The following is a 15,763-nucleotide window of genomic DNA, read 5'->3' on the forward strand; positions in this document are numbered from 1 at the left end:
AGGGGTAGGTTGGTTTCAACATGTAGAACTAGTGGTACACAACTGAGCCCTGCTGTGGCAGCAAGCTAGGGGAACTGCAGAAAACCACTCACGGTTGTCGAGAGCTTTCCTTCGTTCTTCTGCACGTAGACGATCGCACCCCGCACCAGGGAGAAGAGGTTCAGGAGGACATGCTCCATGTCATAGATGCCACGCATGCCTTTGGTCAGACCCTCCAGCGACCCGATGTACTCTCGCCAGTGGTTATCGATCTCTACGACGCCCGCCAAGCATCCTTGCATCACCACGCCACAGTAGCTGGCACAGGGCTTGGCCAGGAGGAGCCCCTGGCAGTGCGAGCAGTACCACATCTTTAGCAGCGCTCGTCCACAGTCCTTGCTGAATTTTAAGTGGTCAGTCGTGTTTATCACCTCGATCCCCAGGTTGAGAGCCTGCAGAAAGACTCGCGTGGCCTGCAGCGACTTGGACACCTGCGTCATCATCATCTTCGGGTAGTTACCAAAGACTTTGAGGTCTCTCCTGGCTGCCCGCAGGCATTCAGTCATTTCCACGGAGGGATCGGGGAAGCCGGGATTAATCAAGTGAGAGTAAACCAAAGGGAATAAACTGTCAAAAAATTCATTTATCATGTCATTAACACTGATGTCAGAGCCCAATATGTACAGCGAGACATCGGTAAAAAGTTCTCCAACAAACTTAAGAGCTCTGGGCCCCATGCTCGGGTAGTGGGTCCTAAACATGCTGTTGGTGAAGTTTCTTGCATGCCGTACTACAATTTCAAAGGCTTCTGCAAAACAGAACAAAAAAAAAAGAAGTTATTAAGAGACGATGAGCTCAGGAACAGGGAGGATAACGTTGTACCGCATTACTGCGGCAAAGGCTGGTCCCATCCTGCCCGCTTTGGGTCACACGCCTGCTGGCAGCCGTGCCTGCTGCAAAACTTACCAGCATCAGCGATTTTCAGGGGAAATGCATATATTCTTTAAACACAAGCTACATTTCAAAATGGCAAAAACTATGATCTAGTTAACATTTCAGCTTTTAAAGAAAATATTGATTCAAGAAAAGGGCTAGACTGCAATTTCTTTCTCTCCTTCTTTCATATTGATTTGAAATTAACAGGAATTCTATCTCGAGACTTAATTTAAGGCAGAGATGAACGTTTGACAAACTATACAGTGTTTAAAATCAGGAAACAGTAAATGCTGACATTCCATTATGAAAAGGAAAATATTTATAGGAGTTTAATCACAGCGGATATTTGGACTCGACCCCCAGCACCCGCCCTGCACTAAGTGTCCTCAAAGCCATTTGAAAAGCCCCTGCCGTGCTGTAGCTTTCCCAAATGCACCAGGCTCACTTCAGCTGCAGATCCAACATTTCATCTGCCTTGGACATGAGCTGCTCCGTGGTCCCAAGCGACGCTGAGAGCCGGCAATGCAGTGTCCATCTGCGGGTGCCCAGCCAGGACCACTCTCGCACACATCAGGTTGTGCCAAACTGCCAGATGAAGCTCAAGTTTTACACGGAGACCATCAATTTGCTGGTAAAAGCCAGGGTGCATTTTCCCCTCTCCACCTTCAAAGACTTGAGGACTTTCTGCCCACACCCCCTCCACGGAGCAAGCAGGAGAGCTTCCAGCAGCACAGTCAGGCGCGATTATTCCCTTAATTACAGCCCTACTCACCAGGAGGCTTCCAAAATATCCATATCCAGGTACGTAAAGACAACGTACCTACACACACCCCAGTTTGCAAGTTAAAGCATTAGAAGGGGAGGCCACCAGTGCAAACTAAAGTCTTTTTCTTCAGCCAAGTCTCTCTACCAGCCCGTGTCCCACCCTCCAGGGTACTATTCATAAAACACTAAAAATAATGAACAGCCTCTCAGTTCACAGGTCACTGACGCCCCGCGATGTAACCGCTCTCAACTGTGTCACTCTAGAAACACACATCCAGGCTCGATTTGCATGAAAATTATTCACGTTCAATAATTAAAGGGAATGTTTAATTTTTAAAACCGTAAGTGTTATTTTCCCCATTTGTTAAGGCTGGGATGCAGCTGAGCATGGTCTGACATCTCTCCACAGAGGTTCGGTATCAACGCTATCACAAGCAACGTCAGGCCTTGCTGCTCGCCCTGCATAACCTCTCACGTAACTCCAGAGCTTTTGAGACCATCACATCTCCAGGACTTCCAGCTCTTTCTTCCCGGGTGCACCTACGCAGGCACGCCTGGCGGGACGGGGACCCAGTGCTGTTTGCTGCCCCCCACACCAGCATGCAGAAAGCTATGGTGCAAGCAGCGATCAAAGCAGAAATTACCGGTATACTTTTGCAAACAGTGTCTCCATCCCACCTGGTGCCTGCACACCTCCCGGGCACGCCGCCACTGAAGCATTTTGTCCGCAGCTCCCAACACCCACACCAGGACTGTCCCAGCAAGGCCAGAGCAACCATCTGCGTTCCCAGACGACAGCAATCCTTCCTAACACCACAGATTGAGGGATGCAGCGGTGCAAAGACACAGAGCCCCTCTCTCCGTGCCTCCCTCACCACGACAGCAGGCATCTCGCTCTTCACACCCATACAGAATATCGCAAAGCTCTCCAGGCACAACGGCAAGTCCGACACGGAGCGGGGTAAACGTGTGGGCTATGCAAGCAAAGCAAATCCTGGTTGCACTGTTATTAAAAGTTTTAAAACAAAAAAAAGTCTCTTTAAATAGGGCACATGGATTAGGAAACTTTTTTCCTTCTTTATCCTCAGGAGCACCAGAATAGCTTTTTCCTCAAACAGCACAAAGCACTTTTTGGGCCAGTGTTTTTTTGACAGCACTGCAGACGATGCCAGGATTTTCATGCTGTGCCTCACCATTCGCCTTTAACCTCTCCTCTGTTAGTTCCCTTAGAAAAAGTCATCCCTCTTCCCTTTTCTCGCTCCTCTGTGCTTTGCAAGTAACCATCAGAGCCAAGAGACTCTTCGCTGATTAGAAAAATATTCCAAGCTCCTATGCAAACCTCCTACGGCGAGAAATGCTTCAGAAAGGAATCGAGAACAGTGGCATATCAGAAGAGCATGCACACACAGTCCCACTGCTTTAAAGGTCACGACATGCACATAATTTTTATCATAATAACTGGCTAAGAGTGTCTATTTTATGCACCTTGGAGCCTTTGCATATATCCATTAGAGAGCGCAACAGGGACTATAAAAGCATACAGAGCCTCCTGCTGCCCTGTTAATAGATGCAAGAAATAATAAAACTTGGTAAAAAAAAAAAAAAAAAAAGTCTTACACATCCAAAATCTCTCACGCCCTACTCCCCTAGTAGTTGCTTATTCTGAAATATTCCTCGCAAAGGGCTGGCTGCAAGAATATTAAAGCCCCAGCTGCCAACAGCAGAAGTGACCCACGGCCAGACTCCGAGCAGTTCAAAGAGGAGGAAACTTTGCGGGTCAGTCCCCCGTGCTCCCACGAGTGAGCTTCACAGGGAAACAGAGAGGACGCCGCATTACAGAAGCAGCACGGGCTTCTGCTCCCCCATAAAATCCCACAGCCTGGATTTGCTGCTGGTAAAATCTGCCCTGCTCATAACATAGCACTATTGAAACTCCTATTGCTGGAGGACAACTGAATCTTTACTTTCTTCTATTTATTTCAAGGATATTAAAAAAAAACCAAACCAAAACAAAACGCAATTTAAGGCAGCTGGTTTGCAGGTCTAGCTGAACAGCGTAAATACCTTAACAGCACTGATAAAGCGTAGCATCAGACCTGCACCCAACTTCCAGCAGGCAAAGGTACTGCACGGCAGAGCAGAGCTCATGTCTTACTGTCTCCATCACCGTAGCTATGCACACACAGCAGAACTTGATCATGCCACATGGTTATTTATCTGCTTTTAAAAATATTTTCTTATGTGATTAGTAGGGGAAAAAAAAAACCACGGTAAAAAAAAAAGTTTTTTGCACGCACTAAAATTTAAAGAGCCCTGATTCACGAGTCTGGCTTGGGGAGATGACAGCCTGAGCTGCCACGGACCACCACACCAGAAAGTCAGTCCTGCCTGGGTAGCTCTTAAGCACATTTCATCCGCAGGTACCTAAGGGTGCTGAACACATACACAAATTGTACTCCAAAGTCATTTCAGTCAGCACAGGGACAAAACCTGGGAGCAACTTAACCATGCACAGCACCACTGTGCTCTGTCCCAGGATCGATGGGAAGAACCACACCATGCCCGAGTGAAACAAAGGGACCGTATGCAGGATACGAGCACCACCAGCAAAGCATCGTACCTGCTGCACTGGTACCATACATCTGTTGACAATCTCTGTCAAGGGCAGTTTATCAGGGCTCCCAAAGGATGCACAAAAGCTGAAACTCTACTCGAGACCACAGTTATCAGGCACCAGTTGAAAAGCATGAGCTATTACTTATTTTTCCAGCAGGACTCTCACTGAAGCACCTGGAGAGGAATTGCTGCCCAGTTCCAGTGGCCAGGAGGGAATGACTAAGCTGCTTTCAAAGTGCAAAAGCTCCCCAGAACGCAGCCGAGGGAGAGCTGCACGGCCACTGCAAACTGGCAATTAAAGAAAAGAAAATAAATTGTAAAAGAGCATAACAGTGCCCTGAGTGGGGATTACTGGCAGGAGAAGGAAATCGCTGCGTTCTCAGCTCAGATAATAAAACTCTGCTGCTTAGTAAAAACACCAGCTTTCCTGAGAAGGCGCGTTCGCTCCTGAGCTGCAGCTACTTCAAAGGGGCCGATGCCGGGGCCAGAGGAGCTCCGGATTAACCTGCTGGCTCCCCCGGGCTGCGGGAGGCTCCAGCCGAGTCTGGGACCTGACGGGTTTATTTCAGAGACTACGTGATGCAGTCGCCTGAACCGCAAGGAGCTGGCACGAGTGACCCCCGTGAGCCATTCCTGCGTGGCATCCCCTGGAGAGGCCAGAGCCGAAATCCGACGGCAGCTGCAGAGCCGGAGCAGCGACAGGGACAGCACCCAGCCCCGATCCAGCACCCCCAGGTCTGAGCTCAGCGGGTGCAGCCTCACAAGCAACTGAAGGTGTTTGGAAAGGTGCTGCTGCCGGGAACAGGGAGGTCTGTCCTCCCTCTGCCCCCCCGTGCCAGCTCACCAAAAAACCAACACCACAGCAGCCATCATTGCAGCCACGTGGAGCCACCTCCCTGCACCACCGCGGCCGTGGGGAGAAGGTGTGAGCTACCACACAGAGGGGAAAGCGGGATCCACCATAGCAGACAGACACCAGGACACGCCGTGGGCTTCGTGCCTGCTCCTGCGGTACTGTGCCGCTGTTGTTTTGCTGCAAACACAAGCTTCCCGCATGGAGAGCCGCCCTTCTCTGTGCATCACACAGCACACCACACAAGTCCTCTTTGGCAAAGGCACACCAAAGACGAGGGAGCTGCACAGCAAAACTTGCCGCATTAGCAGCCCGCCTTCCATAGTGCATCTTGTAAGGGAACAAGGGGGGGTGGAAGTGCCAGATTGTGTGACATCCAGTCACCCCCAGCACATGGGCACCAAGGAGTTAAAACTGCACCTACAACCTTGATTTACCGTTCCTTGACATCTGGGCACACAAACCATGCAACCATAAAGCTCTCTCCGAGAGGGAATCCCCCACCACGGCTGCTCCCACTGCCCGTCAGGAGCTGAGCTCCCATTTGCACCTTTGCAAAAGATTCTTTTCTTAAAAACTGGGCAATCGTCTCCCCACATTTAAAGCCTTATCTTGACCACGTAAAACTACGTGGTCTTGATACGTAGTATCTTGACTACGTCTTCACAGTAGACGAACTACAACAAGTTTGTTAGTCCACTGCCAAGGGCTAGTAAAGACAAGGCCCTGTTTTATTTTTTGGGAGACAGCCAGGCAAGTAATCCTAGACAAGGACACGGTGTCACCATCGTGTTGCTACCTCCCCATAAAAGCTTCAGGGCCACCTCCTCCAGGACTTTGTGGCAGAGTAGCGAATCCTCACAAACTATCCCAAACTGTAAAACAAACAAGAAACTGATTTCCATGCAACAGAAACCTCCCTTGAGATCAACACGGATCGCTGGCCTCCAGCTGAGTTTCTCTCTCTGCAGATGATGATGCGTTTTGTGATTCACTGCGCCTTTCCAGGATGCTGCTGCCTGGAAGCACCCGGGGCTGCAGGCTGCAACACCGCACGCAGCGCTTCCCGGTCCTGCTCACCAGCTCTACGTACAAAAATGCACTTTAAACACCTTTTGGGTGTGAATGTGCCCCTTCTCCCTCAATAAACCTCATCTATGGATGCGACTGCTCCAGGGCAGCGAGCGAACCAGCTCCTGAAGCTTGGTGGATTTGCTGAAGTCCCTCTTTCAGGCTCCGATGGGTTTGCTCCCTGTGTCCTTGGGTTTGCTCCCCAGACCGCTTCCCCGGAGGGTCCCTCCTCGCAGGACCTGGCACCAAATCCTCTGTGCAAGGTGCAGCAATAACTGTGGGGGCCGGAAAGCCCCCGGCCCGGCCAGACTTCACCTACTGAGCTGCCCCGGCTCTTCCTGCCCTCTCGCACTCCCCTGCCAACAGTAAAACCTCATTTACTGCTTGAGAAATGACCTATTGATGCAAATCCCTCTCCCTTCACTCCTCAGGACACAAATCACATCAGGAGAGAACCAGGCACTGGGATCCCTCAGCCCACGGGAATCGTTTCCATCCTGAGGCAAAAACATGGGTCTCCAGGCAGGGTGGTGGAAAATTCATCAGTTAATTAACCTGGTCCTAACGCAATCGCTGCATCCCCTCCAGGGTTTCTAAACCTTTAAAAGTCCCATACACCTAAAAACCAAAAATGCTCAGCCCCCCCAAAAAACCACCAATGTTCACGGATGAAAATTCAAACGTTCGTCAAGGAAATGCTAAAAGTTTTGGGTTTTATAAGCTCGCCAAAATATTTTCTGACACAGCAATTGCCACAGTACTGCTAGGAAGCAGTGAAAGGAGCCATAGGCATTCACATGTGAGTGAGCTCTAAAGGAAATACTTCTTTAATATCTCCAATGAATCAGACAACTTCAGACTCATTGCAACAGCCTGTGTTCCTGAAAGACACACAAAAGAGCTCACCAAGAGGGAAACAACTGTTTGCAATAACGGCCTGGCTGCCACAGGCACTAGTGAGATGAACCACCAGTCATTTTTCAAACAGCAGGTAATATTTATTTACAAACTTGGAAAAGGTTTGCAATATATTGAGCAGAAAGGAAACAAAATCCAAGAGATTTTCCCCTGGCAGCAATAAGAGCAGACTCCAGATTTGTTCTGTTATGATTTACACGACACTGCAAGTTTTTAACAACGTTATCTGGAGACAAAAGCTCTTCTAAGCAGCATAATTACTTTTGTCTGTGGCATTACAAAACCCATCAGATGGTGCCACTGCTGCTCTTAGAGGGTTTGTTTCTCTGAGCACATTTGGGTTTAGAACTTAGGAAATGCTTTTTTTTCAACTATGACACAGCCTTTTGGGTTACTTTTACAATATTGTCACTATAAAAATTACGGACTTGAGCTCCCAAGCTTATGAGATTAGCTTCAAAGCATTAGTAATAAAAATTAGAACAATTCAGTTATTCTGTCTTCCAGATTTTAAGCCATCAAGGTCTGCACTTTCTACCTTTGCTCCATCACCACCAGACAAAGAGAGGAAAGGTCTCTGTCCAGTCTTTACATGAGAGGGGGTTTCTTCCAGCTCCGTGCCCACCACCCTCGCTCCCGCGGGAGCCACGTTAAAAGTTTCCCAAGCCCGTGCTGCTCACCAGCCAAAGCCAAATCTTTACGCTCATCAGAAAAGCGTCTTCTCCTAATTATCTGTGCCTATCAAAACGTCAAGCTCCAAAGCCATTTATTTTTAATAGTTCGGCTTATCTAGTGCCCTGGCATTTTGAAATACACTCCCTGAAGTTTCTAATAAAAATACTGTATGCTAGCATCTCATTATATCCACTCAAAACGCACTCCTATTATATTCTAGGTAACAGTCCGACTGTTAGGCAATTAGTTACACTGCGGTTCACCCATTTATTATTTATGTCCCACGCACAAAAATTTTGTTAATACAGACAGCAGAGCCCACCAACGCAAGCTGCTACAAGCCCAGAAACAAGGAGACAAGAAACACTGGTGCCCGCAGCTCCCACCTTCAAACAGCCTCTCGTGGTGGTCCATGCCTGGACTGGACCCTGCCTGGAGGAAGTTCAGTGCAGTGCTCCATAGCCCGTGCAGGCATCCGCATCTCACGACAGCAAAAGCCAGGTTTAGGGATGCTGGAGGGGACCACAGGAAAGCAGCTTTTCTTTTGAGGGGCACCAGGATGCCTCGAGAGATTCCTGGAGACCCTCGGGAGTACCCACTTCGATGTAGGAAGCCCACACCCTAAGTGAAATTTCAAAAAACCCCCAAAAAAAAATCTCACGGCAAACACCTCTCAAGAATGACTCTGCAGTAAAATCTTTTCTGGGGCTTCGTGCTTGAACACGTGGCTGTGGCGCTTTTGATTAAATATGGGTGGCACATCTATTGTATAATTTGTTTTCCTGAGCATCAAGAAATATTCTGCTTTATGCCACGACAGACGTATGAATGCTTAAGAGATTCCTGAAAATTTAATAAAGACAAAGTTAAAAATGCAAACAGTCAGGGCTGGCACGAGTGGTGGATGAACATGATTCTTTATCAAACCAAGGGGAATGGGAGGAATAAGAGCCCAGAGAAGCAGGCTCAAACTGAGTCCTGGGTGCAGAAGTAGGCAAAGCAGAGACAGAGGGATGTAAGAGGCTTCTGCAGCAAAAGGTAGCTCTGTTGTGCTGGTAACCCGTCAGACCAAAAAAAGATAAAACCTCTCCCCATGCCCCCATCCTGGTGCTGGTGCCCACAGAAGGGTTGGGGTTCATGTCCAGGCTCCTCTCCATCACTGGGCACCAGTTTAGGGATGCACCGTGCAGCAGAACCGCTGGGAAGAGGCATGGCAGAGCCCGGATGCAGGAGCGCCTGAGGACGAAGGGAAGGCTTTGGCTTGGAGAGCATCAAAATCTGCACCCACCATTTGTGTGGGGTGAACGCTGCTCCTGCGGAAGTGACTTACTGCAAAGGAAACGGTGTTTTTATCCTCGTCCAGTGCTCTCAGACAGCTGGGATTTTGCACTACAGAGAGCAAGAAACAAACTGCCGCTCCGCAGGGCAGGGACCGCTGGGGTCAGAGCTGTCTCGCCCCAACCCAGCCTCGCGGGAAGGCAGCGGGGAGTGCTGAGCTGGCAGAGCTCGGCGTCAGCCCATGAGGAGTTCGCTTTCAGCCACGCGCAGAAATACGTACGCTCCAAATATTTCATATTTTCCTCTTTCCCTCTAAAGGGGAAAAGTTAATTAAACCAATCCCACAGAACAGAAAATAAATCACTGAAAACAGCAGCACCAGGCTTTTGTTATGTTATAATTATATCAATAACATGCCCAGAACTAATGTCACATCACTGGGGAACTTTCACCCTCACCGTTATTTTTTTTTTTACCCCAAATATTTACACTTTTTGCTTCTAGTCTCTCTTACCTCTCCAATTTGCTACAGAGATGACAGTCTCCATCTACGACTTATTTTGAGCCAGCTGCTCAGCCAGGGAGCACAGCCCAGCACAGCAGGAATAGCTTCAAAAACCCTGGGAAGGGGGCAGTTCTGCCCTGGGTAACTAGCAGACAGAGATAGCACAGACCCAGGCATTTTACCACTGCAAAGCCACATCTGGGGTTGTTTTGGTTTTATTTTTAAACACAAAGTGCGTTTCCAAAAAACAGGGGAGACACAAAGAAACCAGCACTTGGTCAACTCCCCAGCCCTATTTTACTAATTGGAGGCTCCAACATCCACCTAATGGGGTTATAAAGATACCGAAAAAGAAACATTCCTCTTAAAAGACAAATGACAAGCCACATTTCAAGCAGAGTGCAAGTGATTCCATACACTCCCTCCCAAATTTACAAGCCAAGCATTTCTAAAGACCAGGACACCAGTTTGTGTAGTTCCTCCATTTATTTTAAACTAAAAGTTATAAGCAATTTCTGAAAAAAACACATGCCTAGCAAATGCCTTTATTCATCAGAATAAATGAAGATAAAGCAAGCCACTAGGTCAAGTTGAGCTTGTATTCAAAAATTTGAAAAAAAGTCTTTGGAAGTGCATTGGTCTCAGTAACTTTCGAGCAAGGCAGATCTGAGACGGGTTTTCCAGGCTCCCTTTCATTCCAGCGGGCTTTTATCAGCCTGTTAAGTCTCCAACAATGGAGAGCAGACTATTTATTTAAGAAGCAAATTCCTTCCTTTATAATCTCCCCTGCCCAAATTCTCTTTAAAGTTATCTCAACTGTCTGATGAAAAGCAAATGGCAGAAGATCAGTTCTTGATCCCTATAGTAACACGAAGGACTTGCACTTATTTGAGGGCACCTGTTGACCGTTTTTGAGTCACTCCAGCCCCTTTATTTCTGATTTCGGCTTCCCACCTGTGCTGGCAGAACTCGGGAAAGGCACTTGGTCAGTAACATACAGCAACCAACACCAGTGTAACTCTCTTCCCCTAAGGAGTGGCTGTTCCCAAGACCCAGAACGGTGCCCAGGCTCTCAAAAGCCATTTAGTGATTTTTAAGCCATTTTTGTCTCAAGACACCTCAGAGAAGGACAGGGGTTTCCAACATGGAAATAAGACCGTGGATCATCTCAGTAGCCCCTCCGATGGTCCCTGGCAGCATCTGACCCGCTGGGCACACACAGAATATTTTAGCAGCATCTTGCTCGACACAGAGCAGGGTACCCAAACCCCGTCTTGTCCGAGATGCCATGGGGACACCCAGGACACCAGCACCACTACAACAGGGCTCAGGACATCCCAGGCACCGTCTCCCCCCATAAAAGAGAGGACCTACCCATGGCCCCAGTTTCCAGACTTAGCACTTTCCAAAAACTGGACTCACTGCTTTCCTTCCTTCCTCTGTGGTATCTTGAGCAGAGTCCCCAAAAAAACTGGCTGTTTTAATAGGGTTTTGTGGTATTGCTTGTTTGTTTGGGGGGATGGTGGTTTGGTGGGGTTTTGGGTTTTTGTTTTGTTTTTGAAGTGGATGCGTGGGCAGGTCCCTGCCCAGGGAAGAAGCAGAAGGTGAGACACCACATCCTGGTGGCACCAGTCTGGCCCCTGGCTGGGCCATCCCCAGCATCCCACGTGGTCCCTGCATCCCCCTTGCCCTGGCTCGAAGCCCCGTTTTGATTAACAATCCTTTTAAAAGGAAGATGTTTTATTGTCTCTTTACTCCCTCCTGTAAGAGCGAGGCAGTCGTCGTAACAGCAGCAGCAAGATGATAATTTGGCTTTCGAGAGCAAGGCTCGCAACCACTGCTGCCAGAAATCGATCCGAGGCTCCACCGCCTGCTCCAGACGGGCTTTCCTTCAAGAACATGAATAATCCTCTGCAAAGTAATGGCACTATTCATCTCCCGAAAGTTCCTCACAGGCTTAAATCCCTTGCTGAACAGGGGGCCACGTGTTCAGCTGCGTTCCCAGTAAATTAAAATTCAGCTTGTTCTTTTTCTAAAGAGAAACACGGACAGTATCAATCGATAAATTTACTGAAAGTTTCACGGCAGCTGGTTTTCTCAGTAATAGAGCAACCACTGCTCAGACATGGTTTAACGCATAATCTCCAGATCAATATAACTTTTGATTTATAAATAATGATAACAAAAGGAGCAAGGACAAATATGCTTGGGAAAACGTAAACACTCTCTCCAACGGATACTTTTGGCATAATCTTCAAAATAAAGACCGTGTATTTCAATGGCTGTGTGTGGAAACCCACACAATATATTATCTAACCAAGTTAAAGATTCATCTTCATCACTACAATGTTCCAACTCGTCTATGCTGCAACTCTCAGCACATAAGTATGTGACCCTCTTAGTGGCATTTGCTAAGTATTAGCTTCTCATAACTCCAGAACCCTTTTTTTCCAAAGAAAAGTTACCACCCAGAGACACCTCCCTTCTGAACACTTCCGCACAAGGTATTTCCTTACTGCAGACGTTATGTTTAGTATGGAGGCTTTCCTAGGCATGAAAAACACAGGTCAGAGAGGATTATAAATCCTATCACCTGACAATTTTTTCAATTACTGTGCATGTTAAAATGATGCTACCACAAATAGGTTGCAAGAGATATGCTGGAAAATCTATTAACTTACTGTAAATCTATTTAAGTTGGGAATTCACGCCTTGCAGAATTTTACCATTAGTCCTGAGAATTAGTTTACTGCTGGACAGGGAGGGTAGAGCCCATGAGGGTCATTTCAAAGACATACTGCACCATGGCCCGTCTAAAAAGGCCCTGATCCAGGTATTTAATGTGTTGGCGAGTCTTTGAGTAAGTGCTTGCATGCTTCCCTCTACAGAGATACTCTGCTGAACAAAAGACATCACCTTCTTTTAAACTTTCACATTGCTTCTCCTCCCTTCCACAGTGTCCCCTTGCAGTGGAAGCACTGACGTATTTGGGAGGTCGCAACACGTATGTACAATTATTCAGTTGCTTTGGGAATCAACACCTGATTTTTTTACATCCATGGAGAAAAATCAGGGGGGAAAGAGCTAAGGTTGAAATACAGAGATTTCTGGTCCAAAGGCAACTGCTTCCCTACCCAAGAGGTAGGGAAAGGCCCAAAGGCTTCCCTACCCCAAGCCCACCACTGTTCCCGCAAGGCAGAATACTTCCCTTGAAAAGCTACTCTGCGTTGACATCTTGTCAAGAATCCAAAAATTCATTTCCTGCGAGGTCTGCACTTAACTGACTGGCTCAGGCACGTCAGAGATGGATCCTTCTTGATAAGAGAGTAATGGGAGTTTTTACAGCCCCTAGAGACAGAAAGAAGAGCCAGCCCATTTTCCGCTATCTGAATTGATCATTTGCTGTTTGTCCTCTGAAGGCATTGGCGGAGGAGAGCTCACGGACTGTCAGCATCCACCACGGCTCAGCCGCTGCGCAGCCTCCCACGCAACCAACGTGAAAGGGATGGAGCGGAAAAGGAAAAGTGTTAAACGCTGGCAGTGCAGAGTTATGCCCACATCCCCACCAATTCTCTGGAAGTCCATGCAACCTTGCTACTTTGATCTGACCTACAGGGTAGTAGAAAGCTCAGATCTGGGTTCAGACCTCCCTTGCCCGAGTCGTAGCCGAGCTCGAGCAGCACGCAGCACCATGGCATGGAGAAGAGCCTTGGAACGAGAGAAGGAGAGACCTGTATGCCTGTGTCTGGCACTAAGAAAAAATTTGGCTCTCAACATGGATGAGGAGAGGCAAGCATCCTCTTGGCAGACAGTATCCCATTTTTATATCAAAACACATCTTCCTGTTTGAAGTAAATAGCATTCTCCTACACGTCCTTGCTTTTCTTCAAAGTTTTCAGCTTTTCATACAAGACCCAAGGATCTTGGAAGGTCCTTTTCCCAAGGACCTTCCTGAAGGTGCCCCAGAACAGCCTCCCCCTGAGCCAGGACAAAAAGGACAAAGCACCAGGGCGGTTTTGCCGTAGCTGATGGGCAGTCTGCACCCCTTGATCTACGGATGCCCTGAGCCCCCTTTAGTGAAACCTGCACCCTCTGTCTATCGGCTAACGGAGGGACCTTTGCAGGCAGGGGAAGAGCTGAGGCCAGCAAAGGAGCAAAGATCCTCTACGACATCCCTGCACCCACAAGAGCCTTTCTGGAAAACACACTTGATCACGGGCACATTGCAGGCCTGCGCCCGCCCTCCCCACATGCTTTTCCATTACAAAACACTTCACGGACTCCCTCGGTCTTCAGGGCAGACGGGGAAAGCAAGCGAGCAAAACCGACAGCATCACCGGCGCAGAGAGGGGCTGCTCAGCCCAGCAGTTGCAGCAGGCCGACGGAGGGAGAGTCAAAGGCAGCGTGCAAACGCTGCCAGCGAGCAGACGGGACAGACTTGCTCTGCTGCAGACACTTCTCTCCAAACGTGGCCCATTCGCTGTGACAGATTTTGGAAAAGCTCCTCCTGACTTCCAGAAGCAGCGGCTCAAAGCAGGTCCACGCAGACATGGACCCAGCCTTTCTCTAAAGCATAGAAAATCAGAAACAAAGCACTCCCCCCCCCCCCGCGTGCAGCAGCCTGCTCTGCTATTGCTAAGCCCAAGGTTGCGCTGCAAACCTCCCTCCTCTTTCTGCTACCAATTTGATGGCATTTTACATGCCCAAGAAATCTAAACTGCAATAAAACCACAGTGACAAAACCAAAGCTGGCGATGGAAAAAGCAGTTCCTGCCCAGCGTGGCTGTGCAGGGACCATGTTAAAAGCCGTCTGGAGCAAGAGTCATTAAAGTTTGCCAACATGCAGCTCCCTGCTAACTCCCCCCAGACACCACCCCCCCCCTCGGCCCAGACAAAGAGCCCATGGACGCCAGGGCTGCAGAATCTCCCCATAAACACTTTCATTTTAAGCCAGTTTAACTGGAAAAAGGTCAAGACCAGTAACAGCACAACATGTGTTATCGGTTAAACAAAGTTAGCAGCTATCAGTTAAACAAAGACCACTTAGACACAAACCAAATCAAAGATCCTCTGTATTTCAGGCACCCAGATGAATCTCTAATACCCTACTAAGCCTCTGTGTTTTATGTGCAGTCTCCATGAAGTCTGCATTGGGTTTTTTTTAATTGCACATGAATGAATTAGCCATCCAGGTAAATAGACTACAACTTAAAAAAATGGGTAAGAACATAAAAAGCTAGAAGTGTCATCTACACCTCTGCTGCCCAGAGCAACTGCTGTGTTTCTGATTTCCCATCATCAAGTACCATCTAAATCATTGCCCCATTTCTGTGGACAGCCGATTATCCTCCTCCTCTGAAAGCTCAAACAGAGATACCTATTAAACATGTACTTAATGAGAAAGTTTGCTCTTTGCATGCTGAATGTTTTCACACTATGTCATCTTAGGTACATAAATACAGTCAGTATTCAAACTGGTGGATTCCCCGCTCCAGTAAGCGATATGTGTAGCAAAGTTTCACCTTTGACAAAGGCTGAATCTATTCCCAACCACTGGAATTGCTCTCACGTCTTGCACAATCTGTTGTTTTCCTGAAGCCCCAGCTTTGGGCAGAGCGGATTACATAAAGACCTCAGTTTACAATTAAAAACCAAAACAATCCAGCCCTCGCTGCTATGGGAAAAAGCTTGAAAATGTGACCTGTAGAGCTGGAAGACAAGAAAAGCAAATTAAGGAAAACCTCACAATGTATCCTTTTACAAATTTACCAATTTTAATGCCGATCACATTGTTCTTAGGGCTTTAATCACGATTTCGTAATGCCCTGAGGTTATGGGAACTGAAAACCACATGCTTCCACTGAAATGAGACAGCAAAACATTTTGCAAATTCATCTTTCCTATGAAGACACTCATGTTTCATCCTAATCTGTACCTCCCCACTAAAGGAAAAACATACCAAAGCCTCCCAAATACGTACTAGCTTAAGTTATGGGCAAAGTGCCACAAAAACCTCAGCTTTCCCCCCCCCCCCCAGAATATCGGGGTAACCCTACTCTGATTTGGGGGAGTCCCAGCCTTTACCTTTACAAATTAATAAAACCGACCAGTTTTAAAACATGGGGGTCTTACTCTTCCCCATTTCCCAGGCTGACATGCGATTTATC

General features: G+C 47.8%; 1 protein-coding gene across 1 annotated transcript in view; it reads right to left on the bottom strand.

Moving 5' to 3' along the window:
- Positions 1-15,763, bottom strand: part of GPC3 (glypican 3) — a 155,204-nt gene that overhangs the window by 82,684 nt on the left and 56,757 nt on the right. Inside the window, exon 3 of the mRNA XM_075512926.1 lies at positions 93-787. Coding sequence (XP_075369041.1) covers positions 93-787 — 695 coding nt within the window. The remainder of the gene's footprint in view (positions 1-92; positions 788-15,763) is intronic.

This window comes from Mycteria americana, chromosome 10 (genome assembly GCF_035582795.1).
Source record: "Mycteria americana isolate JAX WOST 10 ecotype Jacksonville Zoo and Gardens chromosome 10, USCA_MyAme_1.0, whole genome shotgun sequence".
Lineage (NCBI taxonomy): Eukaryota > Metazoa > Chordata > Aves > Ciconiiformes > Ciconiidae > Mycteria > Mycteria americana.